Below are 22,669 nucleotides of genomic sequence, written 5' to 3' on the forward strand. Positions count from 1 at the left end.
CTTATTTGGAGCTTCTTTTCTTAGATCTTAACTCTTCATCTTGTTCTATTTCTCTTTTATACCCCCCCTAAAAAAAAAAAAAAAAAACTCTTTCCGACTTGAAAGTGTGGATTAACTAATATACATGTTGAAAAAAATCATCCCAAATTAGTTTATTGAGTAGTTGCTAAAATAGGCATCAAGCCCCAAATAATCTTTAATTATTTTTGGATGATATTGTAATTTGCTTGTTGAGTTTAATATTTTTTAAAATATCTCATGAAAGCTAATTGTGTTGCAAATACTTTTGTTCACTTATACATACTTCCATTACATGATTTTCTTATGTGTAGTGTATACATATCAAAGCAAACAAAAGGAAAAAAGGAAAGAAAGGCACTACATTTCAATCGATTTTGCTTTTGTATGTCGTTCAATATTATACAAAGTTAGTTGGTATTAAAATGACACTATTTTAGATGCGAATCACTTTTAGTTTCATCATAGGTGAGCAACTAAAAAAATGTTATACCATTAAGTATTTTTGGGGTCCATTTAGGCTCAGCCACGAAATAAGAAATACCCAGTTTCCTATCTATCTAAAACTTCTACTCTTCCAACATAAGAACTAAAAATTTCAATATAAAAACCCATGCTCTAACTGCTAAACATGTTACCAAATTACAAAAAATACGAGTGCATGATAAAAAATCGATTTTATATATTTAGTAGTTAGTTGGGGAAATCACAAGTCATCGACCAAGCCAATCTAATGTATAATGGGACCCCAACATCCTCAACTTTTGATGAAGGTGATGCACTTATTCTTAATCTTAATTTTTTTTTTTTGGTAAATCAAAAATATGGAAAGCGGTCCACAAGAATCATGCTTGCTAGCAATTTATTTTCTTGAAAACAATTAGAAAAAAAAAAAGAACAAAACACAGCTATTCAATTTTTTTCTGTGTCTTTTTCACATCATAAATTGGGGGAGTGCACAACACAACTATTCCATTTTTAGCACGGTCTTTTTCACGTCATTTAATGAGGGGAGGCAGGGAGTCTGCCTGTGTTTTGTTTTTTGTAACGCCAGGGGCCATTTTTATTTTTTTTCTAAGTTTAAAATTTAAGTTTCCACTTTTTCTCCCGTGTTATTTCCATTTTTCTCGAATCACAACGTCATCAGGAGGACTCTTTCGGGAGGAAGATCCAACGTTAACAACAGATCATCGGGGTTTATCGTTCAATCCAAACCCTAGAGACTCCGCGCTTCGTTTCTAGGGTTTTTGTGTTTTTTTTTTTTCATCTCTCTCACCCTCGCGGATCCCAGGTCTCTTTCCCCATTGTAAGTTTGTCTTCGCTTTTCCTTCTGCAATTCATCGGTCTCTTCGTGCGCCACTCTTGTTTTCTCAAATTTTTATTTGAAATTACTTTCAGAGCGTTGGATTTCGATTCTATAGTTCGAGTTTTGAGCTATGAGCCTTTGATTTTGAGGTTTCGTGGGGTTGTGTTGTTGAATTGTGAGAATGGCTGTGTTCTGAGGCGTTTCGAAGGTGGGAACTTCTTCAATTGGTTTGCGGAAGAGTCTGGGCTGGGGGTTCGGGGTTAGAGTTAGATTTTGTAGATATGATCAAACAGATACTCGGGAGGCTTCCTCGAAAACCTTCCAAGTCCTCGCACAATGGTACGAACAACAGTGAAGGAGGGGTCGCGTCGATGAATTCATCTCAAGGGCATAATTTGAATTCTTTTGGTTCGGGTCCTAACAACTACTCGAAGAGCAATTCGGCTTCAAAGTCTTTGAATTTTGGGACAGGGGCCTCTCGGTTCAGCAATGGAACTGTTGCCCAGCACTCGTCTAATGTGGTTAAGTCAAATCAAGGGAAGAAAGCGGCTGCGGCTGCTGCTGCACAGGTGGGTGCGGTGATGGCTTCTGCAGCGTCATATGAGGCTCTCCCAAGTTTTCGGGATGTGCCAAGCTCAGAAAAGGGGAATCTTTTTATTAGGAAGCTGAACATGTGTTGTGTTGTGTTTGATTTTAACGATCCCTCAAAGAATCTTAGAGAGAAGGACATAAAGCGGCAGACTTTGCTTGAGCTTGTAGACTATGTTTCATCTGTAACTTCAAAGTTCAACGAAGTTACGATGCAGGAGATTACAAAGATGGTGGCTGCAAATTTGTTCCGAGTCTTTCCGTCACCTAACCATGATACCAAGGTCCCTGAAATGTATGACCCAGAAGAGGAGGAACCGACAATGGAACCTGCATGGCCTCATCTTCAAATTGTTTATGAATTTCTACTTAGATTTGTGGCTTCTTCGGAGACTGATGCTAAACTTGCTAAGAGATTCATTGACCATTCATTTGTCTTGAGATTGCTTGACTTGTTTGATTCTGAGGACCAAAGAGAGAGGGAGTACTTAAAGACAATCCTCCACCGTATCTATGGGAAGTTCATGGTGCATAGGCCATTTATTAGAAAAGCAATCAACAATATCTTCTACAGGTTCATCTTTGAGACGGAGAAGCACAATGGGATTGCAGAGTTGCTTGAGATACTGGGCAGTATAATTAATGGATTTGCCTTGCCTTTGAAGGAAGAGCATAAGCTGTTCCTTGTCCGTGCCTTGATTCCCCTCCACAAGCCCAAGTGCGTATCAATGTACCACCAGCAGCTTTCATATTGCATCACTCAGTTTGTGGAGAAAGATTTCAAGCTAGCTGACACAGTGATTAGAGGTCTTTTGAAATACTGGCCAATAACTAATAGTTCAAAGGAGGTTATGTTCCTCGGTGAATTGGAAGAAGTCTTAGAAGCGACTCAGGCTGCAGAATTCCAGCGCTGCATGGTACCCTTGTTCCGTCAGATTGGTCGCTGCCTCAACAGCTCACACTTTCAGGTACCAAATCCACACTGGTTATTTCTATATATCAAGCGTCATCTTTAGCACATAGTAGACATAAACCTTATTTGTGGACCTGGCATAATCATGACCAGACCCCTGCTCATTTGTTTGTTCTTTCCTCCACTTCTTTTTTAACTTGTGGCTTTTCCAAATTTTGCTTTGTCTTGCATTTTTGTGTTTCTATTTATGTGGTAATGTTTTTGATAGGTCTTCTAGGTAAGTTATTAATATATTTGCTGGGTAAATTGCACCAGACTTCCTAAGACTATTCCTTGGCAACACTTTGCTACCCTTGTTCAAAAAGTTGGAAAAGAAGCCTCCTAAAGTATTATTCATTGACACTTTGCTTCCTTCTATTGGTGATGGTTGGTTTATGTATTTAACAAAATGTGGTAACATGATGAGCACATGATCGCCTCTGAAAACTTTTATGACAATTTTGCTGTTTTCCCTGTTTATGAAGACTCTCCAGTCTCCACCCCTAATGCGATTTCCTAAAGACCCATCTATATTTTAAATGCTTCAGATACTTGCTATTATGGTCAAATCAATTTTGAAGAGCAAAAATTGGAAGTTAATTTTCAGGGAATATAGCACATCAAATAAATGACAATGCAGAATTGTTTTAGACTAGTAGGTATTTGATTAGCTTCTTTATCTGTAATTCATCTCCTTTCTTGTAACTGTTGTTGTTTCCTGATTTCTTGGAAAGCATTTAGTGAAAGAGTTCACTCAGGGGGCAACCAATCCCCACACTGCTGGAACGTATTACAGAGATGCTGGCTACATGGTGGCCCTAAGCTGTCTACGTCGTCATCATCATCATCATTATCTTCTTCTTCATATTTTTTCTTGAAAAAACAAAAAATAAAAAACTTGCCACTTTACTTTTTATCAACTCAGGCAACCAACTGCTAATCATTCTTCAAACCCCATTCCCATCTGTGGTTGCCAATTAGCCTGTATTGCTTTGGAATATTATGCAATTTCCTCCTACAGTCTACTACAAGTTGTTTGCTCAATGTGTAGGGGCTGAAATTTGAGGCTTTAATTTTGGATGCAGTTCATTCTAACAACCTTTTTGGATATTCCATTTGGGAGATTGTATTTTGCCATGCAGGCAGTGTTTTAGAAGAGGCTACTTCAATAGATACCTCTTTGGCTGGGTGATGATTGCTTTGTATAAATGATGGTCAATATTATTAAAATGACAAGTCATAATGGTCCTGCTATATTTTTTAAAAGGACATGCTTGGATTTGAAGCTCCTTTAACTTTTTCCATTATTTGCAAGATTGTTGAAGATGAAACAATAATGTGCTTAATAAACAATACCTTTGGCTACGACATGCTCAAGATCTTCACCAATGAGCACTCTTTAAGTGTGGACTCTTCCTTCCTCAGAAATTTGAAGAGAGAGTTGGAAATGAAATATGTGAATGCAGAGTATTCAATTGTGAATAAAACCTAAGGTTTATTGGATGGGATTGTGTCATAGACATGAGTATGGACGTTGTTAATGTGATGTCACAATGATATTTATTACAAAAATTTTGATGAATCTTTTTCCTTTACATGGTATGGTAGATATGGGCATAGTGCAGCTTCGATCTTGCCAGTAATGTTCGCCATTAATTATTGTGAGTAACAGGAGCATAGGCATGATTGGAAGTAGACAAATAGAGTTGAAACAAAGAAAAAGTGAGAATTAGACATTGAAGTATGTGAGAGAACCAATACTTGTGATGCAGTAAAGACATGATGGTATGAGGTGTAGTAGAGAGCAGCACTTTTGTCATGTTTCTCTAGGCTAGGTTTATGTAGGTGGCATAACATGATAGAAAATGATGCTAATTGAGATTGGATGAATGTGGTGAAGAAAGTGTTGGATGGGCTGAATGTGATAGACCAGTTTGATACTTACAACTAGTAAAACTTGTATGCACTTTTGTGAGTTTGAATTAACAAGACACTGGCTTTATCTGGGTAACAAGACCTGATTTTTTTACTATATTGGAAATAAAGTAAATGTTTATAACTTTTCTTTTAAAGCCCTTTTCAATCACTGTAATTATTCTTTTCATTAATAGATTCATTTTTTGTTATAAAAAAAGCTCTTTTCATTTGGTTACACAAACCACTTTTGACACTTTGGACTGCATTTGAGATCACACAGTCTTTAAATCAAGCTTGTTAGTCAGGGCTGTTCAAAGACCTGCCCAAACCATCCAAACTGAACCAACTCAACCCAAAGAAACAATTCCGAACTGCATGTGAGTAGTTGGCGGGCCAAATTTATGTATAACCTGAATATATGGGTGGGTGATGGCTTAAATGCAACCCACCCAGTCCAATCCATATTGAATGTAAATGACATAAATGTAAAATAAAATAACAAGGGGACCTAAATATATAAGTTGGTTGATACAATTTTTTTTTTTAATGATAAATCGACATATTTAGCTTGATGACATGTTTACACTAGTTTTTTCAAGGTGACATATCTTATTATATTTTGTAATTTTTTAATCTCGCACATTCCTTTGCGTTAATATTTCTTGTTTTTCTTATCCACAAATGCTAAACTGTCAATCTGAGCCAACTCACCCAATAACCATGATGACCTAAATTGTATAGTTAATGGTTCAACTAAGGATTGGATTTTACTAAATCAACGAGGTTGGGTCGGTTGGAATTTTAAGCCGAATCTGATCCAACCCTACCCATGAACACCCCTATGTCAGTGGTATTCTTTTGCACAGGTATAAGTCTTAGTAATTCCACTGGACTGGCTCATCTTTGGTTTAATTGGTGCTACTACTTCTAACTTCTCTTGGACTTGTTGATTTCTTGTTTTTTTTCATATATTTTTATCCTTCCATTCAACACTGTTGTGTAGCTGTGATTTAATGGGCATATAAAGTAAATTTGCTTTATGAAATCAAAACATTTGAACTGATAATATTTGTAATAGAGAATATTTTCTTGGTTTTCCTCTTTGCATGCATGCACACCTCTTTTCACCCCAAAACTCCTTTTTTCACTAATTATCTTTCAAGACGAACTTGTTTTCAGTGATAGGCTATCGTTGTTTGCCCCTCCCATCCAAATTTATTTTGCACATGGTTGTCAAATCAAGATTCGAATTGTGAATCGAAATTCCAATTTTGGGATCAAGAATTGAAAATGGAATCCAATCATAATATTTGGTGTAAATTTTCAAAAAATTAATTTTAAAGAGCATGCATATATTGATATACGAACAACAAAAAACATGTATTTAAATTTTTACAATAGAAAATCATATTTTGTGTGTATGCTTTCCCTAAACAAATGAAAAAGTAGGGAATGAGCCGAGAAATATTAATAAAAATGAACTTTATGCTATGTAAGGGAAGGAAGAAAAAAATAATAAAAAGTGATCTTTGTGTTTATTAACAATTAGAAAAATATTTTCATGCATATTCTTTCTCAAATTAAAAAGAGAAAATAATTAATCTATAAAAGGATTATAATTAAACAAACTACTAAAAAACAACTCTCCAATCTTAAAAACACAACAAAACATGAGTACCGCCTTAACTAATGAGTGTTGCCCCATACTCTCAATGGTAGTAGACATATTTTTTTTTTAATTAATAGTAAAAGAAGAGATTTCATTAGAAAGAGAAGAATTTACAAAGCAGAGAATAAGACATCTCCCTAAAAATTCTGGAAAAATCCATATAAAAGAAAGAAACTAAAACACAAAAAAAATACTTCGAAATATCAAAGCAAAAAATTTCTCCAATCTCACTGAATTTCTGAAAAGCTTGCTCCCTTAAAGCAACCAGAGCCAACGCACCATAAAGAAGCCAAATAATGAATCTTCTCCCAAACCAGCTGTCCGCTCAAATTTATCCCTCAAAATATCTGAGCATTTTGTTCCGACCATAAACCCCACTGATCTAAAGTAAAGAGTGGTTTCATGAAGGCAACATAAGATCTTAAGTTCAATTTTTTCCTCCTTTTTTTGGCACAAAATTGATGTAGGCTAGGAATAGAAGGTATTTGTGTAAAAATAAAAGCAATAAAGAAAAAGAAAGGCTGGTTTTGGTGTTTTAAACTAGTTGGGTCTGTCAGGATATGATAGGTCTATAATCGTGTGAATCAATAGATTCTGCGACAATTCATTTGTTTTTAGATTCGCTAGTAAGATTTAAAATTGATTTTGATGTGGAATTGATACAAATTTTCGATCCGCGAATCACAAGATTCTCACATCTATGATTGTGCATATTTTGTAATTGCAAATTTGCGCTTGTGTATTTTCATTCATGCCTGTATTTATGTCTGACAGTCTGATTAGTTTGACTTGTTCTTAATTTGAACCAAATATATCTGAAAAGTTTCTGACTGTAACCATTTTCCTAAATCAAATCTTAGTGGATGGGGCTATGATTGCTTTCTAGTTCACTATTGTCATGCTGTTTCAAACTTTCAAGATTGGACTTGGGGGTCATTTGACAAAATTAAGTGTTACATGCATACATTGAATCGAGTTTTGAATTTTCTGAACCAGTTCAAGTACTAATAGCTGAATCTGAATGCTGAATGCTTAGTGCTCCTTTGGAAACTGAACTGCTTATTATCTGAATATGTATATTTTTTTCAACTTTGTGGACTATAGGAAATATAATTATTTTATTAGATGATGTATGAGTAATGAGAGAGTTATAAATTCAAAAGCAAATTTTTCTATTATATTTTCTCAGTTTTGCAAGAGGCAAGTGGATGTAGAGCCAAAAAAAATGTTTGTTTACTTATTTCTTGTAATTAATGTAATCAACTATAATCAATTTCCCCCAAAATTCTGCAAACTAGTAGAAATTGCAAAATTAACAAACACAATCAAAGAAAGTGGATCAAATTGGTAAAAGAACAATCATATAAAAAAATAGAAACAAGACAAAAGAAATGAAGCTGATACCAAGAACAAAGAAATTGGAAGAGCAGATGAAAAGAAATTAAAAATAACAAAAAAAATGTACATATGAGTTTGATAAAAAAAAAACTTGTCTGCATCTCATCTTCATCTTCATTTCTGTTCTATGATTTGCTTTGATTATTTATTTTTAAAAAATCATAGACACGATCTTCTTTGAATTGTGTGATTAATCATGTTATCTTGGTATGTGATCTATGCTCTAATGATTTTTTCTGGCATTGGTCATCATGTTCAATACAATTTCTCTCAATAGTAGCAGGTGTTCGCCATCACAAAAAATCTATCATTCCATAGATGCCATTTATTGCATTCCTATTAATGGGCTCATGGGAATATTTTTTTTTTGGTTTCTATTTTAAGATTCCTAGAAATGTATGGAGAACGCCAATATTAGTGCTTTGTTGAGCATCAGAATACTGGCTGCGTTTGATATTGTGCAAGGAACAACATATGAAGAATAATCATATTTTGCCTTATAAAAGCTTGCTATGCTAATTCCATATCCTAAAAATTTCAACCATCATTTTATTTCCAAAACATAATAATTCTAAAATTAAAAAAAGTAATCTTAACCAAAATAGTGGGGGGCAATATGTTCCCAAAACTTCAGATGCACTTGGCACACACATTTAATGAGATTATAATTCTACAACATGTTGTAATTATAGTTTAATATAATATTATTGTATGGTATTAGCTATGCTACTTTCATTTTTTATTGGTTTCTATTTTTAATAATATAATAATTTCTTATTAGAAAAATAATAATAGCTTGTATAACACGATATTATGAGGTCCTTAATATCCTATTTGTTTTTCCCCTTGGAGCCACTTCATTTGGAAGGATAAGGTTCCTTTCAAGGTTCAGACTTTAATGTTGACGGTGACTCTGAACAGGATTAACACGCATGATTTGTTACAGAGTAGAAGGCCCTTCAAGGCCCACAACCTTAACATGTGTATGATGTGCAGCGAGTCCAATAAAACAAATGGCTCACCTCTTTGTTCATTGCAAGGTGGCATCTCATCTCTGGAGTGCTCTCTTTTTCTTATTTTAGTGAAGCTTGGGTGTCTCCTCGGCGGTGAGTGATTTCCTATTGATGAGATATTAAGGTTCTGGCAAGAGTAGGAGGGGAGGAATTCTATGGCTTGACACAGTCTTATTCTATTTTGTGGACCTTATGGATTGAGAGGAATGTGAAAATTTTGGATTGCACTTTCTCCTTGTTTGTTGTGGGATAGAGCAGTGACTTTGCCTCTTCCTGTGCCCATCCCTTGGTGTTTTTGGGGGATGTACCACTGCCTTGTCTAGTTAGGAATTGGAAGGAAATGTTATTGTAATTCTATAATTGTCTTCTTTTGTTTGTTCTTTGGGGGTTATCTTGTTCTCCCCATTATTGTACCCTTTTGATAGTTGTTAATACATTTTTCATTTTTTCCTAACCAAAAAAGGGGGCAAAAGTAATGGGGACAATCTAGTCCCAAAAAATAGGATGCCCATGGGAATGGGATTCCAATGAAATATTGCCATGGATGAGCATGGAATGGGATTCCTACATTTTGTGGAATCTTCATTCCTAGGTGTCATGAGCTAAGCTTGTTCAGGGCATTATGCTTGTCTGTGACCACTTATCTTGTGTGCTTGGGATGAGTTTTCATCTTGTAAATACTAGTGTAGGGTTATTTTCTGCTAGTAGTGTCTTTGTATGCCAAATAAGGCAGTATGACTCCTCGGTCACTTTGATGTTTCCTAGTGCTAGAGTGGGAATGGTCTAGAAAGTTCTTTAGGGGAGGGTCAGTGTTCATCAGTTATTGTAAAACTCACTAGCTTTTGTCAACGTGTTTAGCTTACTTGCCTCCCTCGCTAAGCACACAATGTCAATGGAGGAGGTGTTAATGAATTACGTTTGATTCAATGTTTACTGCTTGCTTGCCACTGCTTTCATGAATGCTTACTATTTCCGCTGCCATTTGATTGAATACTAATGAAAGTGTTTCGTGGATGAATGTTGGTAAATGATAGGTTGGCTAGTTAAACAAGAGTGTTTTAGCTAGCGCCGCACGGCCCTTCACGAGGGTGTGAAAATAGTCGGACTGTGACACTAGGCAATGTGAGACTGCCACCTCGTCGCTTTTCAACCCCAAAACATGAGATGCCATGGCCATCACATTCCTAGGCAATGTGAGATCGCTCTCTTTTCACTCTTCAGCCCTAAAGCGAAATGCCATGGGTATCGCATTCTTAAAAATGTCTGAATATCCCATGAATCAAATGCCCCCATAATGCCATTTACTTTCTTGATGCATCTTTGGCTTTACCACTGTCATAATTTTCACAAAATTGTTGAAATTTCTTTCTGCTTTCCATTACCCTCGAAATTGAAATGCCATTTGATTTTTGTCTATCAAAATTTCTGTCAAAATTTCAAAAATTCATCCGAAATTTATTTAAATCTTGAAATTTTGCAATAGTTTTGAATTTTCAATGAAATTCCCTTGGAATTTGAATGTGAGAAAAAAACACAAGTGACATTTCTCTCTTAATTAATCTATTTATTTTATTGAAACTAGAGATTATTACAAGGGTTTTTGAAATTATATGAAAAATAAACTTTAGATATTAGCAACAACATTTTATTAACCATTTATGTATAAATTATCTTTATTGTATAAGTAACAATATTAAACTTAGTTTATAAATTTCTTATATATATTTACTGAATATGTTTAATATGAATATTACCTTGCAGCTACTGCATCTTATTCGCAACATAGCTATCATTAAAGTATTTAATTTATGATAATATTAGTTCTATTACTTGCATTATTATGTCTATTAACCCTTCTAAAGTATCATATAGAAGAATTCTGTGCTTTACTTCTAATTTCCATCATTTTTTCTTAAAATCGAAACTGAAAATTCCATCGAAATTTCCGCACTTTGAATCTTTGAAATTTAGTCGAAATCAAAATTCAAGACCTTGGCAACTGCTTCAGCCTCAGCCTTGGCCTCCTGCTAATTAAGCTCCCTTTGTTACCCTCTTTCTCAATGTGCAACCTTTGGGCAAATGATGTTTGGTCGATGCAGTGCATTATAAATTTATAACTGGACCGGACCGGACCGGACCATTTGCTGTGGCTGGCCAGATGTGGAATTGAAGCCCTTGGTTTGGTATGAAGATGCATATTGATCAAAGTAAAACTCATAGAAAACCAGCAAACCTGCTAACGTTGAAAAACTGTACCAGTTCAACGTCTATCTTATGAATACAGCGTTCAAATTTTTTATTCTTGCCTATTGGGACTTAGAGTTTGTGAGTCACAAATCAAATTAGCCATCATGTTCTTTGGATTCAATCTCTCACCCCTCTCAGCTGCTGAAACTCTTACCTTGAGATAGCATCCCCATGCCCCTTTCTCACTCTCTTTCTGCAACTATTGCATTAATAATTGATTTGCTGGGCTCTTCTTTGCTTGCCTGATCACCGGATTTCATGTGGCACTGCCAGCAGTCCCAGCCTGTGGCTTTTCTTTCAATTGAAACCTGCTTCTGTCCTTCAAATCACAGAGAGAGAGGGGCGCCATCTGCCAACACCCTTGCTGTTTCAAATTAGTTCAAATTGGTGATTTTGTTCCCATAAAATAGGGGAAAAAAGAGAAAAAAAACAAAGATTTGCAGGAAGTTCCGAAGAAGCTGTTTATTGCATTCAGATCTGGTAGTTGCCAAAGTCCAGGGTGCTGCCAATAGCACTTTAGGTTAGCCTCTGCCAGTTTCGTCTACCTCAAAATCTGCCAGTTTCGTCTACCTCAAAATCCATCCTCATTGTGGTCAGATGCTGCTCTTATGCTAACCTGTGAAGCCTCATCTTTATAAATTGCTGGCCTGTCACCTTGTTTGTAGGAGATATTCCAAACTCCCTAGTTTCATTCCCCTGCCATTGGTTTCTTTTGGTTTCGTTCTGGCTACTGTAACAAATCTGTTAGGATGGGAAGCATTGAAAATATTCGATCGATTGAAAGCATCACATGACCAATGGGCAGAGTCAGATTGCAGGACTCAATCTCATGAAAAATTGATGAGCGAGGGAGAGATTTTGACCTGCCTGTGAGGATTTGTGTCATCATACAAGAATTTCAGAATTTCACATGAGAAAATGAATCTATCACTGAGAATTTCTGAAATATTGGAAAAAAAATTAAAAATGCCTGCAATATTTTGACCAATTTCTGTGATATGTTGTTGCCACTTGCTAGCTAATTAACAGGTTTGGGAGTTCTCATATTCTAGTGCTTGTGTGCCAAATTGCATGATTCTTTGTTAGAAATCTCATGAAATTCTCAGCAATTGATTGTCAACAGCTGCAGCAAGAAATTGATGAAATTTAGCAAGAAGTTCATTGTTTCCTGTAAGAATTCAATAGAATAAAGGATCACTACAGATGTAAAAGCATGCACGAGGGCCTCTTGTGCATATACTACCACGAAAACTGATTTAATATTTCTTTTCTAATTGTGCTCATGTGAATTTGCATGCAATCGATCCTCTTTTTGTTTTCTTAATTTATTCCCTTGCTCTGCATCAAATCTTAATTTTGTTTCCTCTACTCCTTGCTTAACAATTCTTTTAATAAAAAGAAATGATGGCCACTCCACATTGGTTACCAAATAGACAACAATTCTCAACAAATGATGGAATGTGTGGCCTGTGGGTCATTTGATGTTGATGGTTGTTTAGGTCCTCACTCTTTCTTTTGATTGGTTAGTCAGTGGACATGAAGAATTATTTTAATCGATGTGGATTTTATAGCCGTGAGTACATGCACTTTGCCAAATTGAATTTTTTTGGTTTAGTGAAGCAATATTTGTGAAAGATTGAGGAACCACTTGTTACCACTTGGTTTGAAATGAAATACCATTTAATAGACGAATATGTTCTGAACTTTTACCAGAGACAATTAATAGAAAATTTGTGTAGCCTTTAGAAATTTCTTCCAATGTGTCTGATATTTTGCAAAATTTTATGGTATCGTGTTTAAGTGTGATATTGAAGAGTGTGCAGGGCCTCATGGGCATGTTTGAAAAGGGTTGAAACAAGAAATTGAGACACAATTTACTTGATAAAGCCCAAAGAGTTCTGCCATGTTTGATGCTTGTCACGTGGCTTTGGAAGCTAAGAGATTTCTCTAGTTATCCAACAATAAGAACAGCACATCAAATTCAAAGTGGTCAAGAAGTGACTATGATGTTGTCCAAAATGTTCAGGAGTGGACCCACATTGTTGAGACTTAAGTACCCCATGTTTTAGATCCTCATGCAAAGCATTCCATAATTGACTATCATGACTTCATTAATGATTTGTGTATTCTTAGTGCAACTCAGTGCACATAGTCAAGTGTCTTTTTCTTAGGATGTTGACTAGGCTCTTTTGGTGATATCTCTAAAATTGCCTTCAGCCATCCAAGGAAACATTGCTGTTTCTTCTCATCAAAACATAGATCCACGGCTTTATGACTCTGATGTGTCACAAGACTTAATAGTTGAGACCTTTACTGACTCACATGAGTTGCCAACTATTGACAGTAGATATGCTTCTTGATGACTCAATTCTCCAACATCAATTTTTTCGTTCCTAACCCAAGGAATGAGTCACGCTTGGTTGCTTAGAGTTTGTTGAATTCTGAGTCTTTGAGACTTTTGTTGAGAATCCCCTTGAAATGTTTTTTCTTCCATCCATTGAATATGTGCCCCTATCACCTACTTCTTTTTCCCTCCGCATATTCCTTAACCAAATCTAATGAAACTTCTCTCATCATTCTTGAATACAGACCATATGCATATTTGCATGAGTTGCTAGTAGATTTGAATGTTAGTTTAACTTCTTGTTTGTACCTTATGGGAAGGCCTTCTATGTTGCTTGTGGTTGGAGGATCTTTTTATTACTTGCCCATAGTGATTGAGGATGCAATTCAGTTCATGCTGCCTTTTATTTTTGCAGTATGTTAACTTTGTTCCAGCTTATGGAGTTGCTACTAGCGTGCCATTTTAGAATTCAAAAACAAGATTTTGCAACCAGGGCAGTTTGATGGAGGACTGCCAATGGAGAATTTTAGAAATTAGGATTTTAGTGTTAGTCAGAAATACTTTAGAAGTTTTAGTTATGGTCATTAGGAGTATTTTTGGTTCTTTTCGGTTTGTTTTCTAAGTACTTTTTTCTACTTCTAATATTGGGTGTACGGAAAACATGTTCACATGTCATGTACATTTAATTGCTTTTGTGCAATTTGAATTCAGAAACTTCCTCTCTTGCTTCTCTCTGCCTACAGTTTTGCCTTTTCTCCATGGCTCCATCTCCATCTTCCTCTTTTGTTGTTTTTCATCATCATATCCTCTCTCTCTCTCTCTCTCTCTCCTGACATTTCGCGCCAATAGCTCCATAGGTGGTGAATGTGGAAACCCAAGCTTCAACATATTTGTCGAGTTGATGAACTAGCAAACTAATAATCCATGTCTTTGTACTCAACTGGTTGCTTCGTTCTTTCCCAAGGCAGAAAATTCATACCAGCTAAAAACATGGTTATCATGTAATAGATCTTTTATTAGATGAAGATTCAGCCCTATCTGTGTCTATGCATCCCTGAATCGAAGGATGATCATGGTTCTGAAATTGCAAGCCTTGGCTGGGTGCTTTTAAGGTACACCTCAAGATTCTTAAAACTACTTCTAACTAAGTTCACTGAAAGTCTATGAATTGACTGACTAACTATGTGCCAAGCAAATAGCTGATCTGGGAAACTTAAGATAATTCAGTAATATTTTAAAAATGAAGGTGCAAGGCGAGGCATTTTACTGCCAACAAGGTGAAGTGTAAGTGGATATGCATGATAGAATAACGACTGGAGTTTGGACTGCTGGAGAGTCTATAGGTTTTCCAATCACATAGGTGTACATCAAGGTTCTACTTTGAGCCCTTATCTATTTGCTTTAGTGATTGATGAACTTACGAGGAATATCCAACACGAGATCCTATGGTATCTGTTGTTTGCAGATGATATTTTTTTGATTGATGAAAGTAAGAGGGGTAGAATCTAAGTTAGAACTTCGGAAAAATGCTTTATAGTCTAGAGGTTTTAGGATAAGTAGAAATATGACAGAATAGATGAAATGGAGTGATGCAGGAGCAGCATTGAGGGTCTGCAGCCATGGGAGAGATTAGAAGAAATTGAAGAGGAAGGGAAAGGGTGGAGAGAGAAGATATAGGGGGAACTCATGTGCACAACTCAATTCAAATTCAACATCAATTGTCTAGAACATGGCTTTCACACACTATTTAAAAGAAAGCCTCTAACATATGAAATTACACATATATACCTAATATTACATAAAACTACATACAAACCCTGAAAATATGCAAATATTACATAAATTACCAAATACACATAATCATATACTAGTTATAATACTAAACACAGAATAAACTAGTAACAAAACCCTCAATCATAAATCCAATTCTTCTTAAGGTATTCTCTAACAAAGATCTTCCCAAGGCTTTGCTTCTTGTCCTACATTAACTCTCCCCCAGTTAGAAAAAAATTGGCCTCGAATTTTGAAATGTTTGAGGATCAAAAGTAAGAAGCAAACTTGGACTTTTCAAGAGCCAACGTTTGATGAGACAAGAAATCACATTCCATTGGCAACACTATAGACTTGATTGGAGAATTAGCATCAATGAACATATTAGGGATGACCGGATGACAAACTCAATGAGATGAATGTTTGAAAGACTTTAATGTTTTTCAAACACATGTAATTTGACCGCATTTATGAAAACTACATTCATTGGACATCTTCCATCAATGATGATTTTGCTAGTCTTTTCTTCATATTTGAGAAAAGTGTTGGAAAGCTTGAAATTGTGCCCAAAGTCTAGCAAATGACATTCTTTTTTCCTATAATTTGTCACCATGTTGCTGAATTTATATATGCATACATACATACATATATATATATATTGCAGCTTTATATCACCAACAGCCCTTTAACACAATTTCCCCAAAATTCTATCTAATCATGCAAAACGACAAATTTGACTCCTAATTTCTCAAGAACCTTCTTCAATTCACATGTAGTCTTGATTGTAGTGTTGAATTGAAACAAATTCTCTTAGAAAATTTACAAAATGCAGCCATAAAACCTGATTCTTGATGTTGGTAGTTCGAATTCATTGCGCTTGGTTGCAATATATTGTATCCACCAAAAAAATATCTCCTTGCAGGTCAAAACATCATGGAGAAAACCCACAATATCGTGGCTGGGCAATTTCTTACGAGACTGGAAACAGGAGAAGATTCTGGTACACACACCCACTCACAGTTGCCAGTGTGTGGAGCTCATGCCCTGCCGGCAATGGTGCTCCAGAAATTATTTTTCAGGCGAGGATAGATTAGGATTTAGGGGGTGGGGATTACAGGTGGCTATGCGTCCAATACCTTCAGCAAGGGTGGATTTTGAATAGGTTGGCTTCTGGAGAAGTTTGATTGGCGCGTGGGGCTCCTTGAGTGGTTGGACAGCAAATAAACTTTTAGGGGCTAGGGTTTTAGAGGGTTTTATTTTTGTGGGTGTGGGTAGTGTTGCATAATTGTGTCTAGAAAGTGGTGTTCGAATAAAATGGGGACATGACTGAAACTTCAGAAAAAGTTAAGAAATTGCTTTTCAGAATCTTTTTTTAAAATACTGAAGTTTGAGAACAGAGATGATGAGATGAGAGACTAGTAGAGAGGGAGAATGATTGATGGAGAGAATGGACGATGAAGAAGAAGGAGGAAGAGAGAACAAGTAGCAAGGCAGAATAGAACAGAGATAGATAAAGAGAACAGAGCAGAGAAAGAAAGAAGAAGAGAGAAGATGAAGAGATGGGGAAGAAGAAGAGAAGAGGAGAAGAGTAAGGGAGAATGGGTGAATTGAAATGGACGGATAGAGATCGTGTTACGCTCTGATACCAAATGATGTAGGAGCAGCATCGAGGATCCGCATCCATGGGAGGGATTAGAACAAATTGAAGAGAGGAAGGAAGGGGAAGGGAGGCGGGAGGAGCTACAGCGAGAACTCATGTTCACAACTCAATTCAAATTCAACATCAACTGTCTACAACATGGCTTTCACCCACTATTTATAAGAAAGCCTCCAAGACATGAAGTTACACAAACTCCTAACATTACATGGAACTACAAACAAACTCCTTAATTACACAAATATTACAAAAACCCCCTAAATATACATAATCATATACTAATTAATACTAAACACATAATAAACTACTAACTATACCCAAAAATCATTGATCCAATTCTTTGTAAATATTCTCCAACAAGGATCTTCCCAAGGCTTTTCTTTTTGTCCTACATCATGTAGTTTCAGCCATGTAGGGGGGAATATTAAAGACAATATTAAGCCTGATAAACAAGAAACCAATAGTCCTAATAGATTTCGGTATCTTGAATCTCTTATGCAAGCGGATGGAGAAATTGAAGAGAATATAGTACCTAGAGTTAAATCAGGTTGGGTAAAATGGAGGAGTGTGTTGGTGTGCTATATGATCATAAGATACCATTAAAATTAAAAATGAAAGTTATGTAGGATAGCAATAAGACCAGCCATACTCTATAGATTAGAATGCTGGGTAACTAAGAAACAACACATTAAAAGTAGTCGATATGCGCTTGCTAAGGTGGATGAGTGGTATAATATTAATGGATAAATTAAGGAATGAACATATTCACAATAAGTTAGGCATAACACCAGTATAAGATAAGAGAAAGGAGGGGCAGCTTAGATTGTTTGGGCATTTCAAGCATAGGCCAAGTAGTGCACCAGTGAGAAAGAGCACATTAGTCATTGTAAATGATACTTGGAGAGGAAGGGGTGGACTTAAAATAACTTGGATGAGGTAGTGAGGAAGGATTATAGCTCTTAAGTTGGAGGAAGAAAATGCCCTCAATCACGTGAATTAGTGGAAAATGATTCATATAGCGAACCCCACATGATGGGACTTAAGGTTTGCTATTATTGTTTTTAAGGTGAGGTGTAGACCTTTTGGGAATGTATTGTTTTAATTTTAACTTCAATAGCATCTTCTTCCTCATATAGCCAATCCCACATAATGGGACTTAAGGTTTGCTATTATTGTTCTTAAGATGAGGTGTAAGCCTTTCGGGAATGTATTGTTTTAATTTTAAAAATAAACAATGTATATATTGTAGAAAAATCTTCTTCACCAAACTCATCATCTTCATCTAACTCATCGGTTGTAAGGGACCTACCACTCTCCTCCCTCTCCCACTTCAATAACATCTTCTTCCTCAATGTGGGCAATTTCGCCCTTGTGCCTTTGATTTGAGTACCTATTATATTCAACGAAGTTATAACTTAGAATCATAAAATGATGATTAAGGTAGTGTTTGGGAGCATGAATTTTGGGGCTCAAATTTGAATTCATGTGGATTTAGACAAAATGCCATATTAAATTGTATCGAGTTTCTTTTAAATTCACACGAATCCAAATCCATGCTCCCAAATGCAGGGTTAGTAAATTCCAAAATACCTGTAGATCTTTGATTACTTAAGTTTTCCGTACTCTTCCTTTTATAAGGAATTTAGGAATAAGAACATGCATCAACGAGTTTGGATCCTAACATTGTTACACTGATAAATCCAGCACATATTTCCCTTGTTACAGAAATATCCTTGTACATGATTGGCTACCTCAATGCCCAAGAAGATTTCAATTGTTCCAAATACTTAGTTTGAAATTTTTTCTGTAAGAATAGCTTCAAGTCCTTTGTCCTTTTACTATCATCATATGCAGTGGCAATTTTATCAAGATAGACAATTACTAGTATTTTTCTTGCAGATGTATTATCGTAGAAAATAGAATGGTCAAATATGAAGGTGACAACTGATCATTAGATAAAATTTGATATTGGTTGGGAAAGCAGGTTTGCTTACCTCTTTGAGTCAGTAGGAACTGGGTCAAAGGACAAGAGAGTGGCTGATGGAGCACTAGAATCTATAAATTGAGCCATTGCCTTTCAACAAGAGGGGAAGTTTTGTTTTCTGTTGCCAAGGCACATCAAGTCCTGGTGTCCTTGTCATTTGCTGGAACGCTGACATTATTTATTTAGTTACTTATTTCTTTGACAATAGGTTAGCCTCCCTATGTATTTTCAAATGTGTGGCTGTGATACAATATAGTTGAACTCAAGAACCATTATGGGAAAAGCAAAGCACGTAATTCTCATTATGTGAGTAATTTAATGATTGGTGTGTAAGGAAGCAACATTGTTGCTGCTTTACCATTAAAGTTGTGGTGTGAACTTTTTTATAGTTTGTCGACATGCAAATCATGCATGCTTGGGCTCTGTGCACATTCTAGATGGGTTTCTTTTTGTGATTGTGTTGTTGAGAGAGTAGATAAGTCCTGTAGTTATAGCAGATAGGGTTCAGAAAATTATGGGGTATTTCTTGTGGCAGGAGCTAGGGATGGGAAGAGGGATCATTTGGGCTGCTGTGATAGGGTTAGTTGGAATAGAGTAGAGGCTCTTGGTGGCTTGGTGTCTAAGAATAATTGTTTTGGTTGGTGAGTGGTTGTTTTGATTTCCCTTGGAACTTGATTCTTTGTGCCATAGAGCTATGAGGTGTAACTTTGTAAGTTCTCCTTCATTTGAATGGGTGCAGCTGCCTATGCCACTTGTGCAAGTCCTTGGAAGTTTGCTTCGTAGGTTTCTATATTCTATCACCCACTTATATGAAATTGAGTGGTCCTTTTGTTCAATTTATAGGAGGATGCTTGGATTGGAAGAGATGCTCCATTGTGAGTTTCATTTCCTTGAATTTTTTTGCTCTTATCCAATGCTCGCATTTAAAAGAAAAAAAGCAAAATTCTTTGGAGGGACATTTATCTTTTCATATTTCATTTTCCTAGAAATCTCACTAATAGGGGAGTGGGAGGAGTTGGCTTCCTTTATTGCTTATTCTGTATCTGATGTAAAAATTGAAGAGGGGAAAGTTCTAGTCTATTTTCATGAAAATCTTGGTTGATGCATTTGTTGAATGCCTCCTTTTCCTTTTCCCCTGGCTAGAATCATTTGACAGGCAAAATATCAGTTTGAAATCGAAGCTTTCATCTAGACTTTGATTCTTAACATCATTCACGCTAATGATCGTTATAGGGCAGGAGGCCTTACAACAGCCATACCCAATCTAGATAGGGTGTTCTGACTTAGGACCTTTTTCTTTTGGTACTAGGGGTATTTGGGTGAGGGTGACATTGATGTAATTTTTTTAGTTTCCTTTTCTCCGAAAGGTCTTTTGTCACTACTTTATTTTTAGGACGATACCTTGTTCTCCCCTATTGTATCTCTCCGTTGAATAAAATTCTCTCATAAACAAAAGCATCCGATGAGACTATTTGGTTGGACTCATGGATTACTGAACAACTCAACATATGAACTCTGCTCTCCCCCCCCCCCCCCCCCCAACCCACTGCCAAAAAAATGTGTTGAGAATTTTGTATATTTTATTTTTTAAAAAATAACATGTTTTATGTATCGTGCATATTGCCTGCTAGTGAACATGCAAATTGAACCCATAAAGAAATTTTCTGCTACTTCTGCATTAAGGAGCAGAGGGTTTAAAATATGTAAGCCAACTTCAAGCGGAAAATGGTGTAAAATTTTAGTTTCACTAGTTTTACAGAATATGGCTAATTTTCACTCTGTTTCTCTGGCAGGTAGCTGAACGTGCTCTGTTCCTGTGGAACAATGATCACATAAGAAATCTGATCACACAAAACCGCAAGGTGATACTCCCTCAAATATTTCCAGCTTTGGAGAAAAACACGAGGAGTCACTGGAATCAAGCTGTTCAAAGCCTGACACTTAATGTGAGAAAGATATTTTCTGATGCTGATCAAGCCCTTTTTGATGAGTGCTTGGTCAAATTCCAAGAAGATGAACTCAAGGAAAAGGAGGTGCAAGAGAAGCGGGAACTAACATGGAAACGACTGGAAGAATTGGCAGCCTCCAAGGCCGTCAGCAACGAGGCTGTGCTTGTCTCGAGATTTGCTTCTTCTGTTGCCATTGTGACCAGTCCGCGAACAACAACAGCAGGTGGTTGAGAACATTCAGCATATGCTTGCGAGAGTTTGCCCTCTTCAGCTATGGTTGAGTGATACAGGTTGGGACCCAACAGGTGCAGTTCTGGATTGTTTAGCCCCTCCCCCTTGGGTTTCTCTTGTCATGACCCTGCCTGCCTGATGTGAAAAATGAAGGTGGGGTTCTGTGGATATTGAGGTTGCTTTGTTCCCCCCGGGAATCTCTTCTTGGGTTCCTAGATTACCCCACACATTCTCTTTTTCTTATTTCTCTCCGGCCATGGAGGTGTAAGTGTGTGTATCATAAGGGAATTGGTTTATAGAGCTAGTGTTTCTTAAGATTTCCGAGCTGATAATATTTATTGTGTAATGCAAAAGAGATTGTTCCCTTTGTGCGTGGTGATTTGTCGTCCAAGTTTTAGCCCTTTTGGCTATTACATAGATTATATGCATCTGCTATTGTGATATGGGGCCATGTCCAATTGGTCAATTGTTGACTTGATGCTTTTCTCTGTTAGGAGTATGCAATGGTCCATCCCCAGTTTTTTTTTTCGCTAAAAACCATCTGTAGCAGCTACCCTTCTTGATGGCAATGCAGTCTGTTAAATGACCTGTTTTCTCAAGCTCGAAGAATCAGCCTAGCAACTTTCAACTTACAGATTAAGCTGTTAAAAATAATCTTTTTCCACTCCCTTCCACCCAAAGAGGATGAGATGCTGTTCAAAGACTTCGCAATGGATCACTTCTCCAGGTTGAATGCAGTGACGTGGCTACATGCACTTCAACTGTACTGGTTTTTCAAATTGGAATTCCTACAAAAGCAACCTCAGTGTCTCTTTCTGATGGTTACTGCCACAGCTTGAATTCCTTTCTCCATTTATTGGGGAGGGTGATGTCCAAGGCCTACTCCACGCCTTTTCCCTTTTTGGCTGCTTCTATTTTTAGTTGGTATATGATGAAATTCATTGTAGTGGCACCAACTCCCAAATATTGGCTCTTAACCAAGGACTTGAGTGCACCCGAAAAAAAGAAATGAAATTTCAATATGTAATTCTATACTAATGCCCTAACAGTTGTGTCCATTTTGGGTGATGGGGAAATTAAAGGCTTCGCCTAACACCAATCCAACCTCCGTCCCCCACCAATCTATTATTGGATTTTAAAGCTTTCTTCATGTGTGCATGTGGCCATACTTATTTAAAAGTGTTTTATTACTTTTGAACTGACACCTATATCCAAAAAAGCTCCTCTCTTTTGTTCTTCATCCTCTGGCATTCTACATGCAAGAGAATTGTCTTTAAAATCTGGTTGCATGGGCTTTGAGATTTTCAACATTAACTTTATTGTAAAGACTTAGGCGTCCACACATATTATGAAGGGAATCACTCCTCAATAATCTTCAAAATGAAATGTATAGGTAAGACTATTAACTCTTTTCTTCTCAAGCCTTAATTTTGTTTTTTTCTTTTCATATTCATATGTCTAAGGTCTCTTACTTTCTTCTTCTAATTTTTGTTGATATTTTTTCTTATTTGCAAGAACCCTATATAGTGAACCTTAAGTTGCTTAACAGGTCCCTAAATTCATTCTAATTTATTTTACTGGTTTAATGGTTGGAGGATTGGTATACATTGCTTCTTTAGCTCTCTC

At 36.4% G+C, this 22,669-nt stretch overlaps 1 protein-coding gene across 3 annotated transcripts; it reads left to right on the top strand.

Annotated features, from left to right (window-relative positions):
• The first annotated feature begins 987 nt into the window (after window positions 1-987).
• Window positions 988-21,407, top strand: LOC131148905 (serine/threonine protein phosphatase 2A 59 kDa regulatory subunit B' gamma isoform-like). 3 transcript variants are annotated; one of them, XM_058098868.1, is made up of 3 exons: window positions 1,046-1,324; window positions 1,417-2,880; window positions 20,657-21,407. In XM_058098868.1, the coding sequence occupies exons 2-3, from the start codon at window positions 1,606-1,608 to the stop codon at window positions 21,041-21,043; spliced, it is 1,662 nt and encodes a 553-aa protein (XP_057954851.1). In that variant the 5' UTR covers window positions 1,046-1,324; window positions 1,417-1,605; the 3' UTR covers window positions 21,044-21,407. The 3 variants fall into 3 exon arrangements, with proteins under 3 accessions (XP_057954850.1, XP_057954851.1, XP_057954852.1); XM_058098867.1 differs by having other exon boundaries at window positions 988-2,880; XM_058098869.1 differs by lacking the exon at window positions 20,657-21,407 and adding an exon at window positions 4,180-4,446 and having other exon boundaries at window positions 1,056-2,880.
• Window positions 21,408-22,669: the final 1,262 nt, after the last annotated feature.

Source organism: Malania oleifera, chromosome 2, assembly GCF_029873635.1.
Source record: "Malania oleifera isolate guangnan ecotype guangnan chromosome 2, ASM2987363v1, whole genome shotgun sequence".
In the NCBI taxonomy this organism is placed as follows: domain Eukaryota; kingdom Viridiplantae; phylum Streptophyta; class Magnoliopsida; order Santalales; family Ximeniaceae; genus Malania; species Malania oleifera.

What these genes read in the sequence shown, in the direction of transcription:
- LOC131148905 (XM_058098867.1), top strand. Translation starts at nt 1,606, where the DNA reads ATGATCAAACAGATACTCGGGAGGCTTCCTCGAAAACCTTCCAAGTCC. An exon ending in TCAACAGCTCACACTTTCAG is followed by an intron (nt 2,881 to 20,656) that starts GTACCAAATCCA and finishes TTTCTCTGGCAG; the next exon opens with GTAGCTGAACGTGCTCTGTT.